Below are 21,900 nucleotides of genomic sequence, written 5' to 3'. Positions count from 1 at the left end.
ATTGGAGGTAAGCGCGCAACGTCACATCCAAATCATTTATAGCGGAGAAAGTGGAATTGGTAACGGTTAGCAGAGGAACCCCTTATTGAGGAAACGGACCACTTCCGTGTGTCTGCATTTCAACCTAACCACAAAATTCAACTGAAATGGATATTCCAATTCATCCAAACCTTTAATACGATCAAATGATCATCTTATTAGAAGACTAACTGACTGCAGAAAGAGGAAATGCAGAATCTGGCTGAACATAAAACACATTTTCTGAAAAGCAGCGGGCACAATGATGAAACCTAACGTAGGCTGCAGTATTTATCTTCAACACAAGGTGGTGATGTCACTTAGAACAAACAGGAAGTGATGTAGGCTGCAGACAGGAAGTGATATAGGCTACAGACAGGAAGTGATATAGGCTACAGACAGGAAGTGTTTTTGAAGCATAACCAGGAAGTTCCTGGTTAAAGAGTGGGAAGGAAGGAGAGAGGAGACATTGCTGGAAGTGGCAGTAGAGGAGGTAATAAGATATTATTTTCTATTTACACCCAGTAACCCCCCCCCCCGTCATGTCCGTCCTTTTCCTCCATAGTCACTGTGATGTCATTATAGTAAGGGCACATTTTGCATATATAGAGCCATTTATCCAACTGTCCATCCAGAGCCTCTGGTTTATAGACCAGATATATCCTAATTATATCTCCTGATTTTTCTGAGGTGTCAGGATGTCACTGTCTATTTCTCCATGGAGGAGTGGGAGTATTTAGAAGGACACAAGGATCTCTACAAGGATGTTATGATGGACAATCAGCCGCCCCTCACATCACCGGGTAAGAGGAGACTTTATTGTAAAGGAGAGAGCAGTACGGAGGATCCACCTAGATCCCCATCATCTGATAAACACATAGAAACAATGTATTCAGTCAGTGTGTGTGTTTCCTACAGATGGATCCAGTAATGGGAACCCACCAGAGAGATGTCCCCGTCCTCTGTATTCCCGGGATTCCACACAGGAAGGTCACACCATCCTTCACCATCATCAGGTAGGTGGGACTGAGCATGTAGACCTAAAAATATATTTGCGGTATGGGGTAACATTCCTATATGTCATCTCTTGCTCCTTTTTACAAATGTATTCTCTCATTTTTGGGGTTTAGGGTGAAAAACTAAAAGGCATTAAAGTTGAGGTTAAAAAGGAAGAAGAAGAGACGTTGGTGAGTGGAGATCAGCAGTCTATGGAGGAGGGTTGTCCTCTGTATTCCCAGAATTCTACATGGGAAGGTCACCACTATACAGAGAATGATCAGGTAGATGGGACTGGGCCACAAAAGTAAAAAATAATTCTGTAAGAGGATATTCTTCTATGTCATCTCTTATTAATGGCAGCAGTGTTTCCAGATGTTATATTTTATCATTTCTGGAATTTAGAATGAGGAACGGAAAGACATGAAAGTTGAGCATAAAGAGGAAGAAGAAGAGAGGTTGGTGAGTGGAGATCAGCAGTCTATGGAGGAGGGGGAGATGATTATGAAAAGTAAACCGGAAGAATTCTCTCTACATGTGGACACAAGTAAGTCATAAACACTAAATGCAGAAAGTTCACATTCTACTTATCTAAGCAAAAAGCATGTAGTTACATGGATTGAAATATACAGTATCTCACAAAAGTAAGTACACCCCTCACCCCTTAGGGGTGTACTCACTTTTGTTGCCAGCGGTTTAGACATTAATGGCTGTGTGTTGAGTTATTTTGAGGGGAACAGCAAATTTACACTGTTATACAAGCTGTACACTCACTACTTTACATTGTAGACAAGTGTCATTTCTTCAGTGTTGTCACATGAAAAGATAGAAGAAAATATTTACAAAAATGTGAGGGGTGTACTCACTTTTGTGTGAGATACTGTACCATATGTCCACTGAGTAAAAAAAAAATCCAAAGTGGCAGTTGATCCAGAGGAGGACAGAAAAGCCACATAAAGTGTTTCTATAATTCATTAAATTAAAAGAGTTCCTTCTTTGTTCCAAAAGACAGATAATTCCCCAGATCAACATTCTACAATGATTCTTTCAAATATTAGAAGCTCTTCCAGTCTGCTAGAACAAGTTCCTGTGGAAGACTATGAAAGGTCCATCTCCATTCCTCAATATAATGTCATGTTCCCAACATATGAGGAGGAGATACTGTACACCATGTAAAGGCTTTATCTACAATCTCTTATCTTTATCCACCTGACGTATCAGAGACAATGTAGGACTTGAGGGCTGCATGTGACCCTGTTGTACTTATTGTGAGGCTCTCAAACATGGGCTGCCATAGTTGGTGTTTTCCTTACCTAGATGATTACTCCGGCAATCGAACTGCCATTTGTTGGTTAAATGTTTTAATTAGTTTTTTTTTCACATTTTCTATTCACCCTTGTAGTTTGTTTTCTCTCTCTGACCATCTTGCCCAGTGTATACATATGACTTCTGTATACAAGATGTATGAGAACAGATATGACTTATATTAAATATTGCTTTCCAGCAGATGGACGGTGTTTCTGGAATATAAATACATCGGAGGGACATCTTATTATATCTCCAGATTGTAAGGCAGAAGATACTGACATTCCACAATATTCTCCGAAAGTGAACACTTACTGGTTGACAAGATCCACAGATCCTTCTAATCCTGAGGAACCTTCTGAGAAATCCCATACTATGACTTCAGATGTCCATCTAAGATCAATGGATCCTTCTAATCCTGAGGAACCTTCTGAGAAATCCCATACTATGACTTCAGATGTCCATCTAAGATCAATGGATCCTTCTAATCCTGAGGAACCTTCTGATAAATCCCATACTATGACTTCAGATGTCCATCTAAGATCAATAGGTCCTTCTAATCCTGAGGAACCTTCTGATAAATCTCATACTATGATTTCAGATAACCATCCAAGTTCTCACAGACCACCAGATCCATCCAATCCCCAGATATCTTCTTCAAGCCATAAGGGGGTTCACACAGGAGAGCGTTCACTGTCATGTTCAGAGTGCGGGAAGTCTTTCACTGAAAACAAAGACCTTCGCAGGCACCAGAGAATTCACACTTGTGAGCGTCCTTTCTCTTGTTCGGAGTGCGGGAAACGTTTCCTTAAAAAAGTAAACCTTACTGAACACCTGAGAATTCACACGGGTGAGCGTCCTTTCCCTTGTTCGGAGTGCGGGAAATGTTTCCTTAAAAAACAAAACCTTCTTAGACACCAGAGAACTCACACTGGTGAGCGTCCTTATTCATGCTCAGAGTGCGGGAAATCTTTTGCTCGGGAAGGAGATCTTGTTGAACATCAGAGAATACACACGGGTGAGCGTCCCTATCCATGTTCAGAGTGCGAGAAATGTTTCATTGAAAGAAAAGACCTACGTAGACATCTGAGAACTCACACGAGTGAGCGTCCTTTCCCTTGCTCAGAGTGCGGGAAATGTTTCCTTAAAAAAGTAAACCTTACTGAACACCTGAGAATTCACACCGGTGAGCGTCCTTTCCTTTGTTTGGAGTGCGGGAAAGGTTTCCTCAAAAAGCAAAAACTTATTAGACACCAGAGAACTCACACTGGTGAGCGTCCTCATTCATGCTCAGAGTGCGGGAAATCTTTTGCTCGTGAAGGAGATCTTGTTGAACATCAGAGAATACACACAGGTGAGCGTCCTTATTCATGTTCAGAGTGCGGGAAATCCTTCATTCATAAAAGATACCTTGCTAAACATCAGAGAATTCACACTGGTGAGCGTCCTTATTCATGTTCAGAGTGCGGGAAATCTTTCACTGAGAAACAACAACTTATTGTACACCAGAGAATTCACACAGGCGAGCGTCCGTTTTCATGTCCAGATTGCGAGAAAAGTTTCGTTCGGAAAGCAGCCCTGGTTTCCCATCAAAGAATTCACACCGGTGAGCGTCCTTTCTCTTGTTCAGAGTGTGGGAAATATTTTGCTAAAAAAGAAACCCTTATTATCCACCAGAGAAATCACACGGGTGAGCGTCCTTTCTCTTGCTCAGAGTGCGGGAAAAGTTTCCTTACAAAAAAAGCACTTTTTATACATCAGAGAATACACACGGGTGAACGTCCTTATTCATGTTCAGAGTGCGGGAAATGTTTCATTGACAGAAAAGACCATCGTAGACATCTGAAAATTCACACGGGTGAGCGTCCTTTCCCTTGCTCAGAGTGCGGGAAACGTTTCCTTAAAAAAGTAAACCTTACTGAACACCTGAGAATTCACACCGGTGAGCGTCCTTTCCCTTGTTTGGAGTGTGGGAAAGGTTTCCTTAAAAAACAAAAACTTATTAGACACCAGAGAACTCACACTGGCGAGCGTCCTTATTCATGCTCAGAGTGCGGGAAATCTTTTGCTCGGGAAGGAGATCTTGTTAAACATCAGAGAATTCACACAGGTGAGCGTCCTTATTCGTGTTCAGAGTGCGGGAAATCTTTCACTGGGAAAAGGGAACTTCATATACACCACCGAATTCACACAGGTGAACAGCCTTATGCATGTCCAGTGTGTGGGAAATCTTTCTCTTATAAAGGAGACCTTGGTAAACACCAGAGAATTCACACAGGTGAGCGTCCTTACTCGTGTTCAGAGTGTGGGAAATGTTTCACGATGAAAGGAAACCTTGTGACACACCAGAGAATTCACACGGGTGAGTGTCCTTATTTATGTTCAGAGTGCGGAAAATCTTTCAATCATAAAGGAAACCTTCTGAAACACCAGAAAAGACACAGTTCGGGAAATAGATTACATAGAAAATAAAGCAGAGACATCAGAGAGAACCCACTTGCTGATTCCTTTGACAAATATACAATGACTTTTCCAGGTGGAACTGTTGAGTCCATAGAACATCTGGAGGACAAGAAATTGTTTATTCGAGGGGTCCATACCGGCAGAAGTGATATTTCATTTATAGGTGGAGTTTGATGGGCCGAGTCTTCTTCTATTTTGTGACGGAACGCGTTGGCACCCCTCTTCGGTGCTTCCGCCAAACAGTGCCTCCTGCCCTCCAAACCGTTCCAGCAGACCGGGACCTTATACCAGCCCTTTTACCCCAAACATCGTACACAGACAAGATGTTGAGGTAGAACCAAAGGAATGACCGTTTATTGAACAGAAATAGGGGTTTTTATACACTTCAAAAGTAGGGCAATCACCACATGAACAATAAAACCAAATCTTACCCAAAACATCACACCATGGTTAGATAACGAGCTAATGATGACACAAGTCTAAACACATCATAAAAACCTCCAAGAGTTAGCCAATTTAGTCAACAGACAAAAACAATAGGTGACTCAATTAACAATGGGAATTCACACCTAGACAATGCTTTGATTAATCAGGGATCCCAGACTGTCCGGCAACAGTATTCAAGAAGACCCAGGCCTGTCCTAATCTCATTAACCGGCTTTCTTTTTACATACATCTGCTCACTGAGTTTTAAGTTGGCAGAGACCATCATGGCTTCCTTGACTGTTCAATGTAATAATGTCCTTTTGTAATATATAACGGGACATCTTTCTAAATGCTTGTAGCTTCTCAAATGCCAGGGCCCCACAGTCAGTGGGCAGGAGGCTTGCCTTTAGTCCTCTCCAAAAAGCCTCTGTCCTGGTTAGGCCTGTCACATTCCCAACAAATGAGGTGGAGATACTGTACACCCTATGAAAGGTCCATCTCCATTCCTCAATATAATGTCATGTTCCCAACAAATGAGGAGGAGATACTGTACACCATATGAAAGGTCCATCTCCATTCCTCAATATAATGTCATGTTCCCAACAAATGAGGAGGAGATACTGTACACCATACGAAAGGTCCATCTCCATTCCTCAATATAACGTCATGTTCCCAACAAATGAGGAGGAGATACTGTACACCATCTGAAAGGTCCATCTACATTCCTCAATATAATGTCATGTTCCCAACAAATGAGGAGGAGATACTGTACACCATCTGAAAGGTCCATCTACATTCCTCAATATAACGTCATGTTCCCAACAAATGAGGAGGAGATACTGTACACCATATGAAAGGTCCATCTCCATTCCTCAATATAACATGAAGTTCCCGGTGACGGAACCGTCCGGCACCCCGCTTAGGTGCTTCTGTCCACCAACCAGCGCCTCCTGCCCTCCAAACCTATCCGAGCAGATCAAGAGCCAATACCAGCCCTTTTTTTTTTGATGTGTAAATTTACTAGAATTGAACATGACGGATATTTAACCCCTTCCTTCACATATATGCAGCCTCAGTGGACTGGGCATTTTTCCGTGGGGGCCGCATATATGCATATCTGTCTTTGTGCTGGGAGGGTGCCGCAGGGACCACAATCTCACTGGGAGCCCCGGGTCCCAAACTCCCTATTGGTATCCGGAACTCCCGGTTTCCGGGTCACCTGATCATTGTGATAGCCTCTGATTGACTATCCCAGTGATCAGTCACTGTGAAGCCCACTCCCCGTGTTTTCTCTCTCTCCGAATGGAGGAGAGAGAGATACATTTGTGTTTTCTCTCTCTCTTCCTGCAGAGAGAAAAATAAACATAACTTGGTATAACAATAATAATAACAAAAAAGAAATAAATATAAACCAGTATAAGTAAGTGCCGATACTAAGCATTTGCATGAGTATTGGTACACAGCAAATGCTCTGATACCTGAAACCGATACTTTCAGGCTCAGTTCTTTCAGCTGACAGCGGGATTCCCCCAGCTAAAATGTAAAAAAAAAAAAGCTGGCAATTATGGGACGTTAACCCCTTAACGTCTAAGGGTAAAACAAATCTAAATGCTTCAGCCCAATTTTGCAACTTTGACATGTGTTAGCAAAACCCGTACGTATCATCAAAACTACTTTTGTGCTTCCAGGTGGATTGTACTGCATTTTTTTCAGGACAAATTGGGCTTTTATTTTGTGGTAAATGGTTATGGATATCGCCTGATTTATTTATTTTTTTAATTTATTATCAAAGGAAAACTGGCCCAAAATAATAAAAAAAAATAAAAATAAATTTATTTTACATTAGCTGTATATTTCTTGTTGCTTCCATAACCTACCACCAAGGAACAATGCAAAATAAATTCTCCTGCGCCTGGCGATCGCAGCGATACCACATATGTGTATGTTAGTTATTGTTTGTACCCGTAGTACAACCCAGAAACAGTAGTGGGCGATTTTTTTACCTTTTTTTTGTCCTACCTAAAACACACCGACACTGATGCTAAGTTAAAAAAAAAAAAAAAAAAACCCTGCCCAAAATATATTGACATTGACCTTTTGACCTTTTTTTTTATCCACTACTTATTTACAATGTATACATGTGTGTGTTTATCAGGTGGATTCTTTTGGGTTCATTCTAGTTTTTTGTTTTGTTTTGTTTTTATCTATTTTTTGTTGCTGTTTTTTGTGGTTGCTTTTTTTTTTTTAATCAATGAAATGTTTTTAGACATATCGGTTGAGATTTTTATGTTTTCATGAGCTGCTTCTCCAGAGCAGGGGTTTTGGGTGTAGCCTGATTCAGGTGATCACCTTAAATAGCTTGCCTGGAGAGTAAATCGATGTTGTGAACAAAGCAAGCTACACTCTTGTGAAACGCGTCGACTGCAATCCCTGTAACCTGTCTGGCTTTTGACAATAAAGATTCTCATCAAGCAATTTTGCAGCTCCGTTGTGTGACCATTTTGTTTCTTACCTTTGACCCTTACTTGACCCAAACACTAACTCTGGCAGATTAAACATTGATCTAGGTATTTTCTTTTTCTCCTTTCTGCAAGGAAAGAGAAAGATACAATGTATCTTTCCTCTCCATTCACAAAAAGAGAAAAACACGGGGGGCGGGCTTCACGGTGACTGATCGGGGTAGCAGATCAGAGGCTACCACAGCGATCAGGTGAAGTAAAGAAGAAATGGCTGCATATTGATGAAAATCCAATTGCCCTTTATTGATCACCAAAATTACATCAAAAGACACCAATACGCGTCTACAAGACTGTGTATCACACAGTACAATTGTGCTTAATCATGTAATTAAGCACAATCGTACTGTGTGATACGCGTCTACAAGAACTTCTGCAAAACAGGAAGAGCGGCCAGTTCAGGAGACTTAGTGGTGGTGGTGGCCTGTGATGGAGGTTCTGTTGGAGGGGTGACTTTATGACTCTGCCCTTCTCAGTGGTAAGGACCCTATCTCAGGGCCCATTGCAGAACGGTGCACTTCCCAGGAGCTGTGTCTGAACTACGAATATGTGAGGCCTCGCAGGTGTTTGGTGGAACTTCTGCAAAGCAGAAAGAGGAGCATCTAGTTCAGGAGACTTATTGGTGGTGGTGGCCGGTGACAGAAGTTCTGTTGAAGGGGTGACTTCATGCCTTTGGTGTGCCCTTCTCAGTGGTAAGAACCCTTACTCAGAGCCCACTGCAAAATGGATATTCCCAGGGACTGGATCTGGACCACGAATATGTGAGGCCTCGCAGGTGTTTGGTGTAACTTCTGCAAAGCAGAAGGAGGAGCAGCTAGTCCAGGGGACTTGGTGGCGGTGGTATATGGGAGAAAAAAAAGTTGAGATTCGTAGTCCATATGCAGACTTCCGGACACAGTATAGTCCCCTTCAATCCCCTGTGCAATGAAAACCGCCAGCGGTGATAAAAAATGCCTGCTTTCCAGATGTACTGGACCTTAAAAAAGGCCAGTAATGATTACCCCGCCAGGGCCTTTAGGTTGCAATTCGGCCAAAGATATGTGGTCCTGCAGGCGATCTCTCTCACTCCCGTTGTTAGGATGTCCCACTCAAAAATAGTAAAGAAGACTCCACATCGTGTAAATCCAATGATTTATTTGTTTAAAAACATCTCTCATACATGTAGAAATGATAAAACACTGATCGGTAAAAAAACATGCAACGAGCACCCTCGCTTCCGGGACTCGTAAGTCGCGATGACGTCAGCACGTCATTTGCCCTACGCGTTTCGTCAGACATTGAAGTCGTCCTGGGGCACGGGCGACATACTGCTTTATCGCCTTTTATACATAAGATCAAAACCAAGCCTCGTTCTGATACTCGAAAACTCAGTTAAACATCAAGCCTCATTTTAACATCAATAGGTTCAGTTGGACATTAAGCCTCATTTTGAGGTTAAGCTGAACACCAATGGTATTTCTTACGAAATAACAATTCACCACCTTTATGCCCCGTACACACGGTCGGACATTGATCGGACATTCCGACAACAAAATCCATGGATTTTTTCAGACGGATGTTGGCTCAAACTTGTCTTGCATACACACGGTCGTACAAAGTTGTTGGAAAATCCGATCGTTCTGAACGTGGTGCCGTAAAACACGTACGTCGGGACTATAAACGTTGCTGTAGCCAATAGCTTTCATCTCATAATTTATTCTGAGCATGCGTGGCACTTTGTGCGTCGGATTTTTCTACACACGATCGGAATTTACGCGAACGGATTTTGTTGTCGGAAAATTTTATATCCTGCTCTCAAACTTTGTGTGTCAGAAATTCCTATGGAAAAAGTCCGATGGAGCCCACACACGGTCGGAATTTCCGACAACAAGCTCCCATCGAACATTTTCCGTCGGAAAGTCCGTCCGTGTGTACAGGGCATTACTCGCTGAAAAATAAAACTTAAATATATAAAAGAGCAAAAAACACCCAACCTTAAACTATTAAGTTTAACTATTTAATAAATCCCCACTAACCACTTCCAAAGCTGAACACTGCAGAAAAGTATTACGTGGTTAGACCCGAAAGTAGGCAAAAAGTTCATAGAGGGACACTCTGCCATACTGCCCTCTCCAGGAATCCCTTCATATTGCACTAGAATGCTTGTCAGAGTCATCATGAGCGGTGTAATTATTGAAAATAAAAATGTAGTAATACTAAAAAAATTAGTAGTGGTGGTGGCCGGGGACGGAGGTTCTGTTGGAGGGATGACTTCATGACTTGGTCTGGGCCACGAATATGTAAGGCTTCGCAGGTGTTTGGTGGAATTTCTGCAAAGCAGAAGGAGGAGCAGCTAGTTCAGGAGACTTAGTGGCGGTGGTGGCCGGTGATGGAGGTTCTGTTGGAGGCCTGACTTTTTGCCTTTGGTCTGCCCTTCTCAGTGATAAGGACCCCATCTCAGGGCCCACTGCAGAACGGAGCTTCACAGGGACAGGGTCTGAACCACGAATATGTAAGTCCTCGCAGGTGTTTGGTGGAATTTCTGCAAAGCAGAAGGAGGAGCAGCTAGTTCAGGAGACTTAGTGGCGGTGGTGGCCGGTGATGGAGGTTCTGTTGGAGGGGTGACTTTATTCCTTTGGTCTGCCCTTCTCAGTGATAAGGACCCCATCTCAGGGCCCACTGCAGAACGGAGCTTCACAGGGACAGGGTCTGAACCACGAATATGTAAGTCCTCGCAGGTGTTTGGTGGAACTTCTGCAAAGCAGAAGGAGGAGCAGCTATTCCAGGAGACTTAGTGGCGGTGGTAGCCGGGGATGGAGGTTATGTTGGAGGCGTGACTTTTTGCCTTTGGTCTGCCCTTCTCAGTGGTAAGGACCCTTACTCAGGGCCCACTGCAGAGTGGAGCTTCCCAGGGACAGGGTCTGGGCCAGGAATACGTGAGGCCTCGCAGGTGTTTGGTGGAACTTCTGCAAAAAAGGAGGAGCAGTCAGTTCAGGAGACTTAGTGGCAGGTGGTGGCCGGTGAATTATAGTATTAAATCGCCTAATTTGATTAGGGCTAAAAAGATTAATCGATAAAATCGATAATAATCGATAATGAAAATCGTTGTCAACGATTATCATTATCGATTAGTTGGTCTGCGAACGGCACGCACCATCTTCCCTGCCTTTCAGTCCCGCCTCCGTCCGAGTGTTACAATCACCTGTGTAATAAGCCGGCGCCGCTGTATACCTCTCGTGGCGGCTCTCATGTGACCAGGCATGTCCGCCTCTCTCCTCCTCCCTGCTGACGTCAGCGCGGTATTCTCAGCCACGCTCGCTTTGCTGCCCCGAGCGAAAAGAGAGAGAGAGAGGAGAGAAGCAGTCGGTCACGTGTGCGCTGAGCTGCGATAAGGTAGCAGCTTGCTTTTAAAAGATAGTGAACCTGGCAAAGCATTCATCTTGGTATTTATGGAAGGACAAGTGCCCCATCACTGGTGTTCCTGGGGGGGAAAAGTGTCCCAGCAATGCCCCATCATTGCTGCTCCTTGGGGGGGTAGTGCCCCATCATTGCTGTTCTGGGGGGGTAGTGCCCCATCATTGCTGTTCCTGGGGGGATAGTGCCCCATCATTGCTGTTCCTGGGGGGGAATAGTGCCCCATCATTGGTGTTCCTGGGGGGGAATAGTGCCCCATCATTGGTGTTCATGGGGGGGGATAGTGCCCCATCATTGGTGTTCCCGGGGGGGGATAGTGCCCCACCTTTGGTGTTCCTGGGGGGAATAGTGCCCCATCATTGGTGTTCCTGGGGGGGGGGAATAGTGCCCCATCATTGGTGTTCCTGAGGGGGGGAATAGTGCCCCATCATCGGTGTTCCTGGGGGGGAATAGTGCCCCACCATTGGTGTTCCTGGGGGGGAATAGTGCCCCATCATTGGTGTTCCTGGGGGGGAATAGTGCCCCATCATTGGTGTTCCTGGGGGGAATAGTGCCCCATCATTGGTGTTCCTGGGGGGGAATAGTGCCCCATCATTGGTGTTCCTGGGGGGGAATAGTGCCCCATCATTGGTGTTCCTGGGGGGGAATAGTGCCCCATCATTGGTGTCAGTTTGAGGAATACACAGACCTCTCCCACCCACACTCTGGTCTGGAGCTGCCACTACTCCTTCCCACACTCCGGTCCGGTTCCTCCAGCCCGCTATGGTCCGCTCCCTTGACCCAGCCCACTCCCCCCCCCCTTTTGGGTCTGGTTCTTTGTCCAACCAAACTCCCTTTCTATCGCAACCCCCTCTGGTCCGGTTCCTCTCCCACATGCCTCTCTCTTCCAAACTCCCACCCAACCTACTCCCTCTAACGCTTGGTCTCCAAACTAGCTAACTCCCTCCATCCCTCCAGTACGGTCCCCTCCCCCATTCAGGGCCAGACCCCTCACTGCATTGTCACTAATGAATGAGGAATTTACAGTTTGAGTGTAACACTCCGTTTTGTCATTATTATTTTAAATAAACACATTTTTTTTTTTTTTAATGATTTTATCCGATTAATCGAAAAAATAATCGGCCGATTAATCGATTATGAAAATAATCGTTAGCTGCAGCCCTAAATTTGATTTTAGGCTGAGAAATATATATATATAATAAATCTAAAATTCAATAAAACCACAAAACTATCTCTCAGCTTTTGCTACACCTTGTTGTAATACATAATTAGTCTGGTTGAAAAAAAAAAAGACACAAGTCCATCTAGTTCAACCAATAAAAGGGGCAAAGGCAAAAAAACTCCACCAAAGCATGATCCAATTTGCTCCAGCAGGGGGAAAAAATTCCTTTCTGATCCCCCGAGAGCCAATCAGATATTCCCTGGATCAACTTTACCTATAAATGTCAGTACACAGTTATATTATGTACATTTAGGAAAGAATCCAGGCCATTTTTTAAAGCAATCTACTGAGCTGGCCAGAACCACCCCTGGAGGGAGTCTATTCCATATTTTCACAGCTCTTACTGTGAAGAAATCTTTCCGTATTTGGAGATGAAATCTCTTTTCCTCCAGACGTAAAGAGTGTCCCCTTCTCCTCTGTGATGACCTTAAACTGAATATCTCAACACCAGGTTCTCTATATGGACCACTTATGTATTTGTCCATGGAGATCATATCCCCCCTTAATCTCCTCTTATCAAGAGAGAATACATTCATTCACTCTAAGCACGGACCACGCGTCCTGACGTCACCGCTGTCTCCACCCAACGCGTTTCCCCTCAGGAGGCGTCAACTGGGATTGGAGATCAGCGCTCGACGTCACATCCAAAATGTTTATAGCGGGGAAAGCGGAACTGGTAATGGTTAGCAGAGGAACCCTTTATTGGGGAAACGGACCACTTCCACATGTCTGTATTTCAACCTAACCAGCCAATTCAACTGAAATGGATATTCAAATTCATCCAAACCTTTAATACGATCAAAAGATCATCTTATCGGTAGACTAATGCCTCGTTTCCACTGAGCGGATCGGTTCGGGTCGGTACAGTTTGAATGGCCTAGAATGGTTCGGTCTATTCTGGTGAGCGTTTCCACTGCAAGTGGGACCACAAGGGGCCATACTGGGTTTAGAAAAAATGCCTCAGTATAGCATAGCAGAGGGTTTTCTGTCAGCCAATCAGTGGAATGTATCGTAGCTCCGCCCTAACCAAACCGTTCCATTTTCTATGGCCCCACATCTGAAGCAGGACCCTGAATGGAGCGGTTTAGTTCAGTTGTATGGGCCGCTTTCATAATGGAAACACCCAAAATAGCGTACCGTACCGAACCGAACCGATCCGCTCAGTGGAAATGAGGCATTACTGACTGCGGAAAGAGAAAATCCTGAAAAAAATCTAAAAAAAAAAAAAAAAAAAATCCAAAAAAACGCTAGAACATAAAAAAGAAATGACAGCTATATCAAAATATATAAAAAGTATCTGGTGGCTGAACATAAAACACATTTTCTGATGGATGGAACATAATAGAGGAATGGACCACAAAGCAGCGGGCAAAATGATGAAACCCTAACGTAGGCTGCAGTATTTATCTTCAACACAAGGTGGCGATGTCACTTGGAACAAACAGGAAGTGATGTAAGCTGCAGACAGGAAGTGATCTAGGCTACAGACAGGAAGTGATGTAGACTGCAGACAGGAAGTGATCTAGGCTACAGACAGGAAGTGATGTAGGCTACAGACAGGAAGTGTTTTTGGAGCATAACCAGGAAGTTCCTGGTAAAAGAGTGGGAAGGAAGTAGAGAGGAGACATTGCTGGAGCTGGCAGTAGAGGAGGTAATAAGATATTATTTTATATTTACACCCAGTAATCCCCCCCGTCATGTCCGTCCTCTTCTTCCATAGTCACTGTGATGTCTGCTATGCATTATAGTAAGGGCACATTCTGCATCTATAGAGCCATTTATCCAACTGTCCATCCAGAGCCTCTGGTTTATAGACCAGATACATCCTAAATATAGAACCATTTATCCAACTGTCCATCCAGAGCCTCCGGTTTATAGACCGGATACATCCTAAATATAGAGCCATTTATCCAACTGTCCATCCAGAGCCTCTGGTTTATAGACCGGATACATCCTAAATATGGAAGTCACGTATCCAACTGTCCATCCAGAGCCTCTGGTTTATAGACCGGATACATCCTAAATATAGAGCCATTTAACCAACTGTCCATCCAGAGCCTCTGGTTTATAGACCAGATACATCCAAAATATTGAACCATTTATCCAACTGTCCATCCAGAGCCTCTGGTTTATAGACCAGATACATCCTAAATATTGAGCCATTTAACCAACTGTCCATCCAGAGCCTCTGGTTTATAGACCAGATACATCCTAAATATAGAGCCATTTATCCAACTGTCCATCCAGAGCCTCTGGTTTATAGACCTGATACATCCTAATTATATCTCCTGATTTTTCTGAGGTGTCAGGATGTCACTGTCTATTTCTCCATGGAGGAGTGGGAGTATTTAGAAGGACACAAGGATCTCTACAAGGACGTCATGATGGAGAATCAGCCGCTCCTCACATCACCGGGTAAGAGGAGACTTTATTGTAAAGGAGAGAGCAGTACGGAGGGTCCACCTAGATCCCCCATCATCTGATAAACACATAGAAACAATGTATTCAGTCACTGTGTGTGTTTCCTACAGATGGATCCAGTAATGGGAACCCACCAGAGAGATGTCCTCCTCCTCTGTATTCCCGGGATTCCACACTGGAAGATCACACCATCCCTCACCATCATCAGGTAGATGAGGAACAATCCCTTGTGATTATTTTTAAACAATCATGTTCGTTACAGTGTGTGTTTTATTATATATACAGAGTGGAAATCTTGTGGATGATAATATTGATGTTAAAGAAGAGTATAAAGAGGAGGATGAGGAGTATGGAGTGATGGAGGAGATTTCAGAAGGACACAAGGATATGATGGAACCACCTAATACCAGGAACCCACCAGAGAGATGTCCCCGTTCTCTGTATTCCCGGGATTCCACACAGGAAGGTCACACCATCCCTCACCATCATCAGGTAGGTGGGACTGAGCATGTAGAACTAAAAGTATATTTGCGGTATGGGGTAACATTCCTATATGTCATCTCTTGCTCCTTTTTACAAATGTATTCTTTCATCTTTGGGGTTTGGGGTGAAAAACTAAAACGCATTAGAGCCCTTTCACACTGGGGCGGTTTGCAGGCGTTATTGCGCTAAAAATAGCGCCTGGAAACCGACCTAAAACTGTCGCTGCTGTTTATTCAGTGTAGAAGCCCGAGGGCTTTCATACTGAAGCGGTGCGCTGGCAGGAGAGAGAAAAAACTCCTGCAAACAGCATCTTTGGAGCGGTGAAGGAGCGGTGTATTCACCGCTCCTGCCCATTAAAATCAATGGGGCAGCGCGGCTATAGCGGCGCTATGCGATCGGTTTTAACCGTTTTTCGGCCGCCAGCGGGGGTTAAAACCGCACCGCTAGCGGCCGAATACCGCCGCTAAAAGGACAGTAAAGCAGCGCTAAAAATAGCGCTGTTTTACCGCCGACGCCCCCACCGCCCCAGTGTGAAAGGGGCCTTAAGGTTGAGGTTCATAGGCGTGCGCAGCATATTGCATTAGGGTGTGCACCTGAAAGCTCAAGCACACATACGTGTGTATATGTGTGTATATATATATATATATATATATATACTAGAGAGAGCGATATTGTCAAAAGTATTGGGACACCTGCCTTTACACGCACATGAACTTTAATGCCGTCTTAGTCCGTAGGGTTCAATATTGAGTTGGCCCACCCTTTGCAGCTATAACAGCTTCAACTCTTCTGGGAAGGCCGTCCACAAGGTTTAGGATTGTGTCTATGGGAATGTTTGACCATTCTTCCTGAAGGGCATTTATGAGGTCAGGTACTGATGTTGGATGAGAAGGCCTGGCTTCATCCCAAAGGTGTTCTATCGGGTTAAGGTCAGGACTCTGTGCAGGTCAGTCAAGTTCCTCCACCCCAAACTCGCTCATCCATGTCTTTATGGACCTTGCTTTGTGCACTGGTCCAAATCATTTGGTGGAGGGGGATTATGGTGTGGGGTTGTTTTTCAGGGGTTGGGCTTGGCCCCTTAGTTCCAGTGAAGGGAACTCTTAAGACGTCAGAATACCAAGACATTTTGGACAATTTCATGCTCCCAACTTTGTGGGAAATGTTTGGGGATGGCCCCTTCCTGTTCCAACATGACTGCCCACCAGTGCACAAAGCAAGGTCCATAAAGACATGGATGAGCAAGGGTGGTGGAAATTTAACTTCAAGTGCAAAAAAATCACATTATAACCGTAACTAAAACATACAAATAAGTGTAACGCTCTAAAAAATAAAAATTTCAAAGTGCTATAATGGTGTGAACCTCCCAACTAAAAAGTTGTTGCACTTGAAGGTAATTTGTATTGCAATTATCTGTAGAGGGGTTTGCACCATCCCTGCTAAGGCAGCAGTGATGGGCACTAATAGGCTGCACTGATTGACAGCGTTGATGGGCATTAATTGATAGCACTCTTGTGCACTGATAGGTGGCACTGATGGGCGGCACTGATTGGCACTGATATGCATCACTAATAGGCTCTGATTGGTAGCACCTATGGCCACTGATAGGCTCTGATTCGCAGAACTGATTGGCAGCACTGATGGAAACTGGCACTGATAGGCAGCACTGACTGGCAGCAATGATGGGCACTGATAGGTGGCACTGATAGGCAGCACTGATGGGCACTGATTGGCAGCACTGATGGGCACTAATTGGCACTGATTGGCAGCATTGGTTGGCACTGATTGACAGCACTGGTTTACACTGGTTGGCACTGATAGGCAGAATTGGTTGGCACTGATAAGCGGCACTGGCATGGATAGGCAGTACTGGTTGGCACTGATAGGCAGCATTGGTTGGCACTGATAGGCAGCATTGGTTTGCACTGGTTGGCACTGATAGGCAGAATTGGTTGGCACGGATAGGCAACATTGGTTTGCACTGATAGGCAGCATTGCTTGGCACTGATAGGCAGCATTGGTTGGCACTGATTGGCAGCATTGGGTGGCACAGATAGGGGAGAGGGGGAGTTTCACATTCAGGAGATGGTGAGAATTTCCAGAGCTGTTCAGTGTATGAAACTGTCAGATAATGACACTACATGCAGGGAGAGAGACCAGCTGTTAAAAGTCAGCGGTGATGTTGGTGGTGGGCGGGACTGAACAGTTACCAAACACCAGCCAAAAGATGGGTCTGGGCGGGCTGCTACATTTCTCTGGCTCCGCCCCCTCTCTGAAGCAGCCCAATCATTGGCTGGTGTTGGCGCTTGGTCCCGCCCACCCCCGACATCACGGCTGAGTTGTGGTGACTTACAACTCAGCCGCGATGTCAGGGGTGGGCGGGACCAAGCGCTATAAACACCAGCCAATGTTTCAGTTGCTTCAGAGAGGGGGCGGGGCCACATAAATGTAGCGGCCCGCCCAGACCCCATCCCATTGGCTGGTGTTTCATGGCCCTTCTGTCCCTCCCACCCCCGACATCACCCTGACATTTTGACAGCTGGTGCCTCTCCCTGCATGCCGTGTCTGTGCGGGCCACACACACTCTTGGATGCAGCATTTTGGGGCAAATCTGTGGAGACAGCACGGGGTGATTAGGGTGTGCCCAGGCATACCCGGCACACCCCGTGCGCACGCCTATGTTGAGGTTAAAGAGGAAGAAGAAGGGACGTTGGTGAGTGGAGATCAGCAGTCTATGGAGGAGGGTTGTCCTCTGTATTCCCAGAATTCTACATGGGAAGGTCACCACTATACAGAGAATGATCAGGTAGATGGGACTGGAAAAAACTCAAAAATAATTCTATAAGAGGACATTCTTCTATGTCATCTCTTATTAGCAGCAGTGTTTCCAGATGTTATATTTTATCATCTCTGGAATTTAGAATGAAGAACAGAAAGACATCAAAGTTGAGCATAAAGAGGAAGAAGAAGAGAGGTTGGTGAGTGGAGATCAGCAGTCTATGGAGGAGGGGGAGATGATTATGAAAAGTAAACAGGAGGAACCATCTCTACATATGGACACAAGTAAGTCATATACCATATGTCCATTGAGTAAACAAAAATCCATTGTGGCAGTTGATCCAGAGGAGGACAAAAAGCTAAAAAAATAAAAAATACTAAAAAATAAAAAAAAAAAAAATAAAAAAAATAAAAAATAAAACATAAAGTGTTTCCATAATTCATTAAGTTAAAAGAGTTCCTTCTTTGTTCCAAAAGACAGATAATTCCCCAGATCAACATTCTACAATGATTCTTACAAATATTAGAAGCTCTTCCAGTCTGCTAGAACAAGTTCCTGTGGAAGACTATGAAAGGTCCATCTCCATTCATCAATATAACATCATGTTCCCAACAAATGAGGAGGAGATACTGTACACCATATGAAAGGTCCATCTCCATTCCTCAATATAATGTCATGTTCCCAACAAATGAGGAGGAGATACTGTACACCATATGAAAGGTCCATCTCCATTCCTCAATATAATGTCATGTTCCCAACAAATGAGGAGGAGATACTGTACACCATATGAAAGGTCCATCTCCATTCCTCAATATAATGTCATGTTCCCAACAAATGAGGAGGAGATACTGTACACCATATGAAAGGTCCATCTCCATTCCTCAATATAATGTCATGTTCCCAACAAATGAGGTGGAGATACTGTACACCATGTAAAGGCTTTATCTACAATTTTTTATCTTTATCCAACTGACGTATCAGAGACAATGTAGAACTTGAGGGCTGCATGTGACCCTGTTGTACTTATTGTGAGGCTCTCAAACATGGGCCGCCGTAGTTGGAGTTTTCCTTACCTAGATGATTACTCCGGCAATCGAACTGGCATTTGTTGGTTAAATGGTTTAATTTTTTTTTCACATTTTCTTTTCACCCTTGTAATATGTTTTCTCTCTCTGACCATCTTGCCCAGTGTATACATATGACTTCTGAATACAAGATGTATGAGAACAGATATGACTTATATTAAATATTGCTTTCCAGCAGATGGACGGTGTTTCTGGAATATAAATACATCGGAGGGACATCTTATTATATCTCCAGATTGTAAGGCAGAAGATACTGACATTCCACAATATTCTCAGAAAGTGAACACTTACTGGTTGACAAGATCCACAGATCCTTCTAATCCTGAGGAACCTTCTGAGAAATCCCATACTATGACTTCAGATGTCCATCTAAGATCAATGGATCCTTCTAATCCTGAGGAACCTTCTGATAAATCCCATACTATGACTTCAGATGTCCATCTAAGATCAATGGATCCTTCTAATCCTGAGGAAAATTCTGATAAATCCCATACTATGACTTCAGATGTCCATCTAAGATCAATGGATCCTTCTAATCCTGAGGAACCTTCTGAGAAATCCCATACTATGACTTCAGATGTCCATCTAAGATCAATAGATCCTTCTAATCCTGAGGAACCTTCTGATAAATCCCATAATATGACTTCAGATGTCCATCCAAGTTCCCGCAATGCTGACAGATCACCACATCCATCCAATCCCCAGAGATCTTCTTTAAGCCATAAGAGGGCTCACACAGGAGAACGTTCATTGTCGTGTTCAGAGTGCGGGAAATCTTTCACTGAAAACAAAAACCTTCGCAGGCACCAGAAAATTCACACTGGTGAGCGTCCCTATCCATGTTCAGAGTGCGGGAAATGTTTCACTGAAAACAAAACCCTTCGCAGGCACCAGAGAATTCACACTGGTGAGCGTCCCTATCCATGTTTAGAGTGCGGGAAATGTTTCACTGAGAAACAACAACTTATTGTACACCAGAGAATTCACACAGGCAAGCGTCCGTTTTCATGTTCAGAGTGCAAAAAAAGTTTCGTTCAGAAATCAGCCCTGGTTTCCCATCAAAGAATTCACACGGGTGAGCGTCCTTTCTCTTGTTCGGAGTGCGGGAAAGGTTTCCTTAAAAAAGAAAACCTTCTTAGACATCAGAGAATTCACACGGGGGAGCGCCCCTATCCATGTTCAGAGTGCGGAAAATGTTTCACTGAGAAAAATCAGCTTGTTGTACACCGGAAAATTCACACAGGTGAGCGTCCTTTCCCTTGCTCAGACTGCGGGAAATGTTTCATTGAAAGAAAAGACCTTCATAGACATCTGAGAATACACACGGGTGAGCGTCCTTTTTCATGTTCAGAGTGTGGGAAAAGTTTCCCTCATAAAGGACAACTTGTTGTACACCAGAAAATTCACACGGGCGAGCGTCCTTTCCCTTGCTCAGAGTGCGGGAAATGTTTCCTTAATAAACAAAATCTTATTAGACATCAGAAAACTCACACAGGTGAGCGTCCTTATTCATGTTCAGAGTGCGAGAAATCTTTCACTGGGAAAAGGGATCTTCTTAGACACCACTGGAATTTACACAGGTGAACGCCCTTATGCATGTCCAGCGTGCGGGAAATCTTTCTCTTATAAAGGAGTCCTTGTTCAACACCAGAGAATTCACACAGGTGAGCGTCCCTATTCATGTTCAGGGTGTGGGAAATGTTTCACTATGAAAGGAAACCTTGTGGAACACCAGAGAATTCACACCGCAGAGCGGCCTCATTGCATTTAGACTTCGGGAAATGGATTACATGAAAAATAAGGCGGAGACATCAGAGAGAACCCACTTGCTGATTCCTTTGACAAATGTACAATGGCTTTTCCAGGTGGAACTGTTGATTGACCCTTAACCTTTTTTTTTATCCACTACTTATTTACAATGTATACATGTGTGTGTTTATCAGGTGGATTCTTTTGGGTTAATTCTAGTTTTCTTTTTTTGTTTTGTTTTTGTCTATTTTTTGTTGCTGTTTTTTGTGTTTTTTTTTTTTAATCAATGAAATGTTTTTATACATATCAGTTGAGATTTTTATGTTTTCATGAGCTGCTTCTCCAGAACAGGTGGTTTTGGGTGTAGCCTGATTCAGGTGATCACCTTAAATAGCCTGCCTGGAGAGTAAATCGATGTTGTGAACAAGGCAAGCTACACTCTTGTGAAACGCGTCGACTGCAATCCCTGTAACCTGTCTGGCTTTTGACAATAAAGATTATCATCAAGCAATTTTGCAGCTCCGGTGTGTGACCATTTTCTTTCTTACCTTTGACCCTTACTTGACCCAAACACTAACTCTGGCAGATTAAACATTGATCTAGGTATTTTCTTTTTCTCCTTTCTGCAAGGAAAGAGAAAGATACAATGTATCTCACCTCTCCATTCACAAAAAGGGAAAAACGGGCTTCGCGGTGACTGATCAGGGCAGCAGATCAGAGGCTACCACAACGATCAGGTGAAGTAAAGAAGAAATGGCTGCATATTGATGAAAATCCAATTGCTGTTTATTGATCACCAAAATGACATCAAAAGACACCAATACGCGTCTACAAGACTGTGTATCACACAATACAATTGTGCTTAATCATGCAATTAAGCACAATTGTACTGTGTGATACGCGTCTACAAGAACTTCTGCAAAACAGGAAGAGCAGCCAGTTCAGGAGACTTGGTGGTTGTGAACGGTGATGGAGGTTCTGTTGAAGGGGTGACTTTATGCCTTTGGTGTGCCCTTCTCAGTGGTAAGGACCCTTACTCAGGTCCCA

General features: G+C 43.9%; 2 protein-coding genes across 2 annotated transcripts in view; both read left to right on the top strand.

Moving 5' to 3' along the window:
* LOC141105161 (uncharacterized) overlaps positions 1–8,022 on the top strand; it is a 28,894-nt gene extending 20,872 nt beyond the window's left edge. The window contains exon 7 of the mRNA XM_073595051.1: positions 2,982–8,022. Within this exon, the coding sequence (XP_073451152.1) occupies positions 2,982–4,791 (1,810 nt within the window). The 3' untranslated portion in view covers positions 4,792–8,022. The remainder of the gene's footprint in view (positions 1–2,981) is intronic.
* LOC141105168 (uncharacterized) overlaps positions 1–21,900 on the top strand; it is a 79,555-nt gene that overhangs the window by 47,165 nt on the left and 10,490 nt on the right. Inside the window, exons 3-6 of the mRNA XM_073595059.1 lie at positions 14,871–14,968; positions 15,046–15,252; positions 18,162–18,303; positions 19,280–20,599. Of these exons, the coding sequence (XP_073451160.1) occupies positions 14,871–14,968; positions 15,046–15,252; positions 18,162–18,303; positions 19,280–20,599 (1,767 nt within the window). The remainder of the gene's footprint in view (positions 1–14,870; positions 14,969–15,045; positions 15,253–18,161; positions 18,304–19,279; positions 20,600–21,900) is intronic.

Source organism: Aquarana catesbeiana, linkage group LG08 (assembly GCF_042186555.1).
Source record: "Aquarana catesbeiana isolate 2022-GZ linkage group LG08, ASM4218655v1, whole genome shotgun sequence".
Classification (NCBI taxonomy): Eukaryota; Metazoa; Chordata; class Amphibia; order Anura; family Ranidae; genus Aquarana; species Aquarana catesbeiana.
This window is presented reverse-complemented; position numbering and strand designations above follow the sequence as displayed.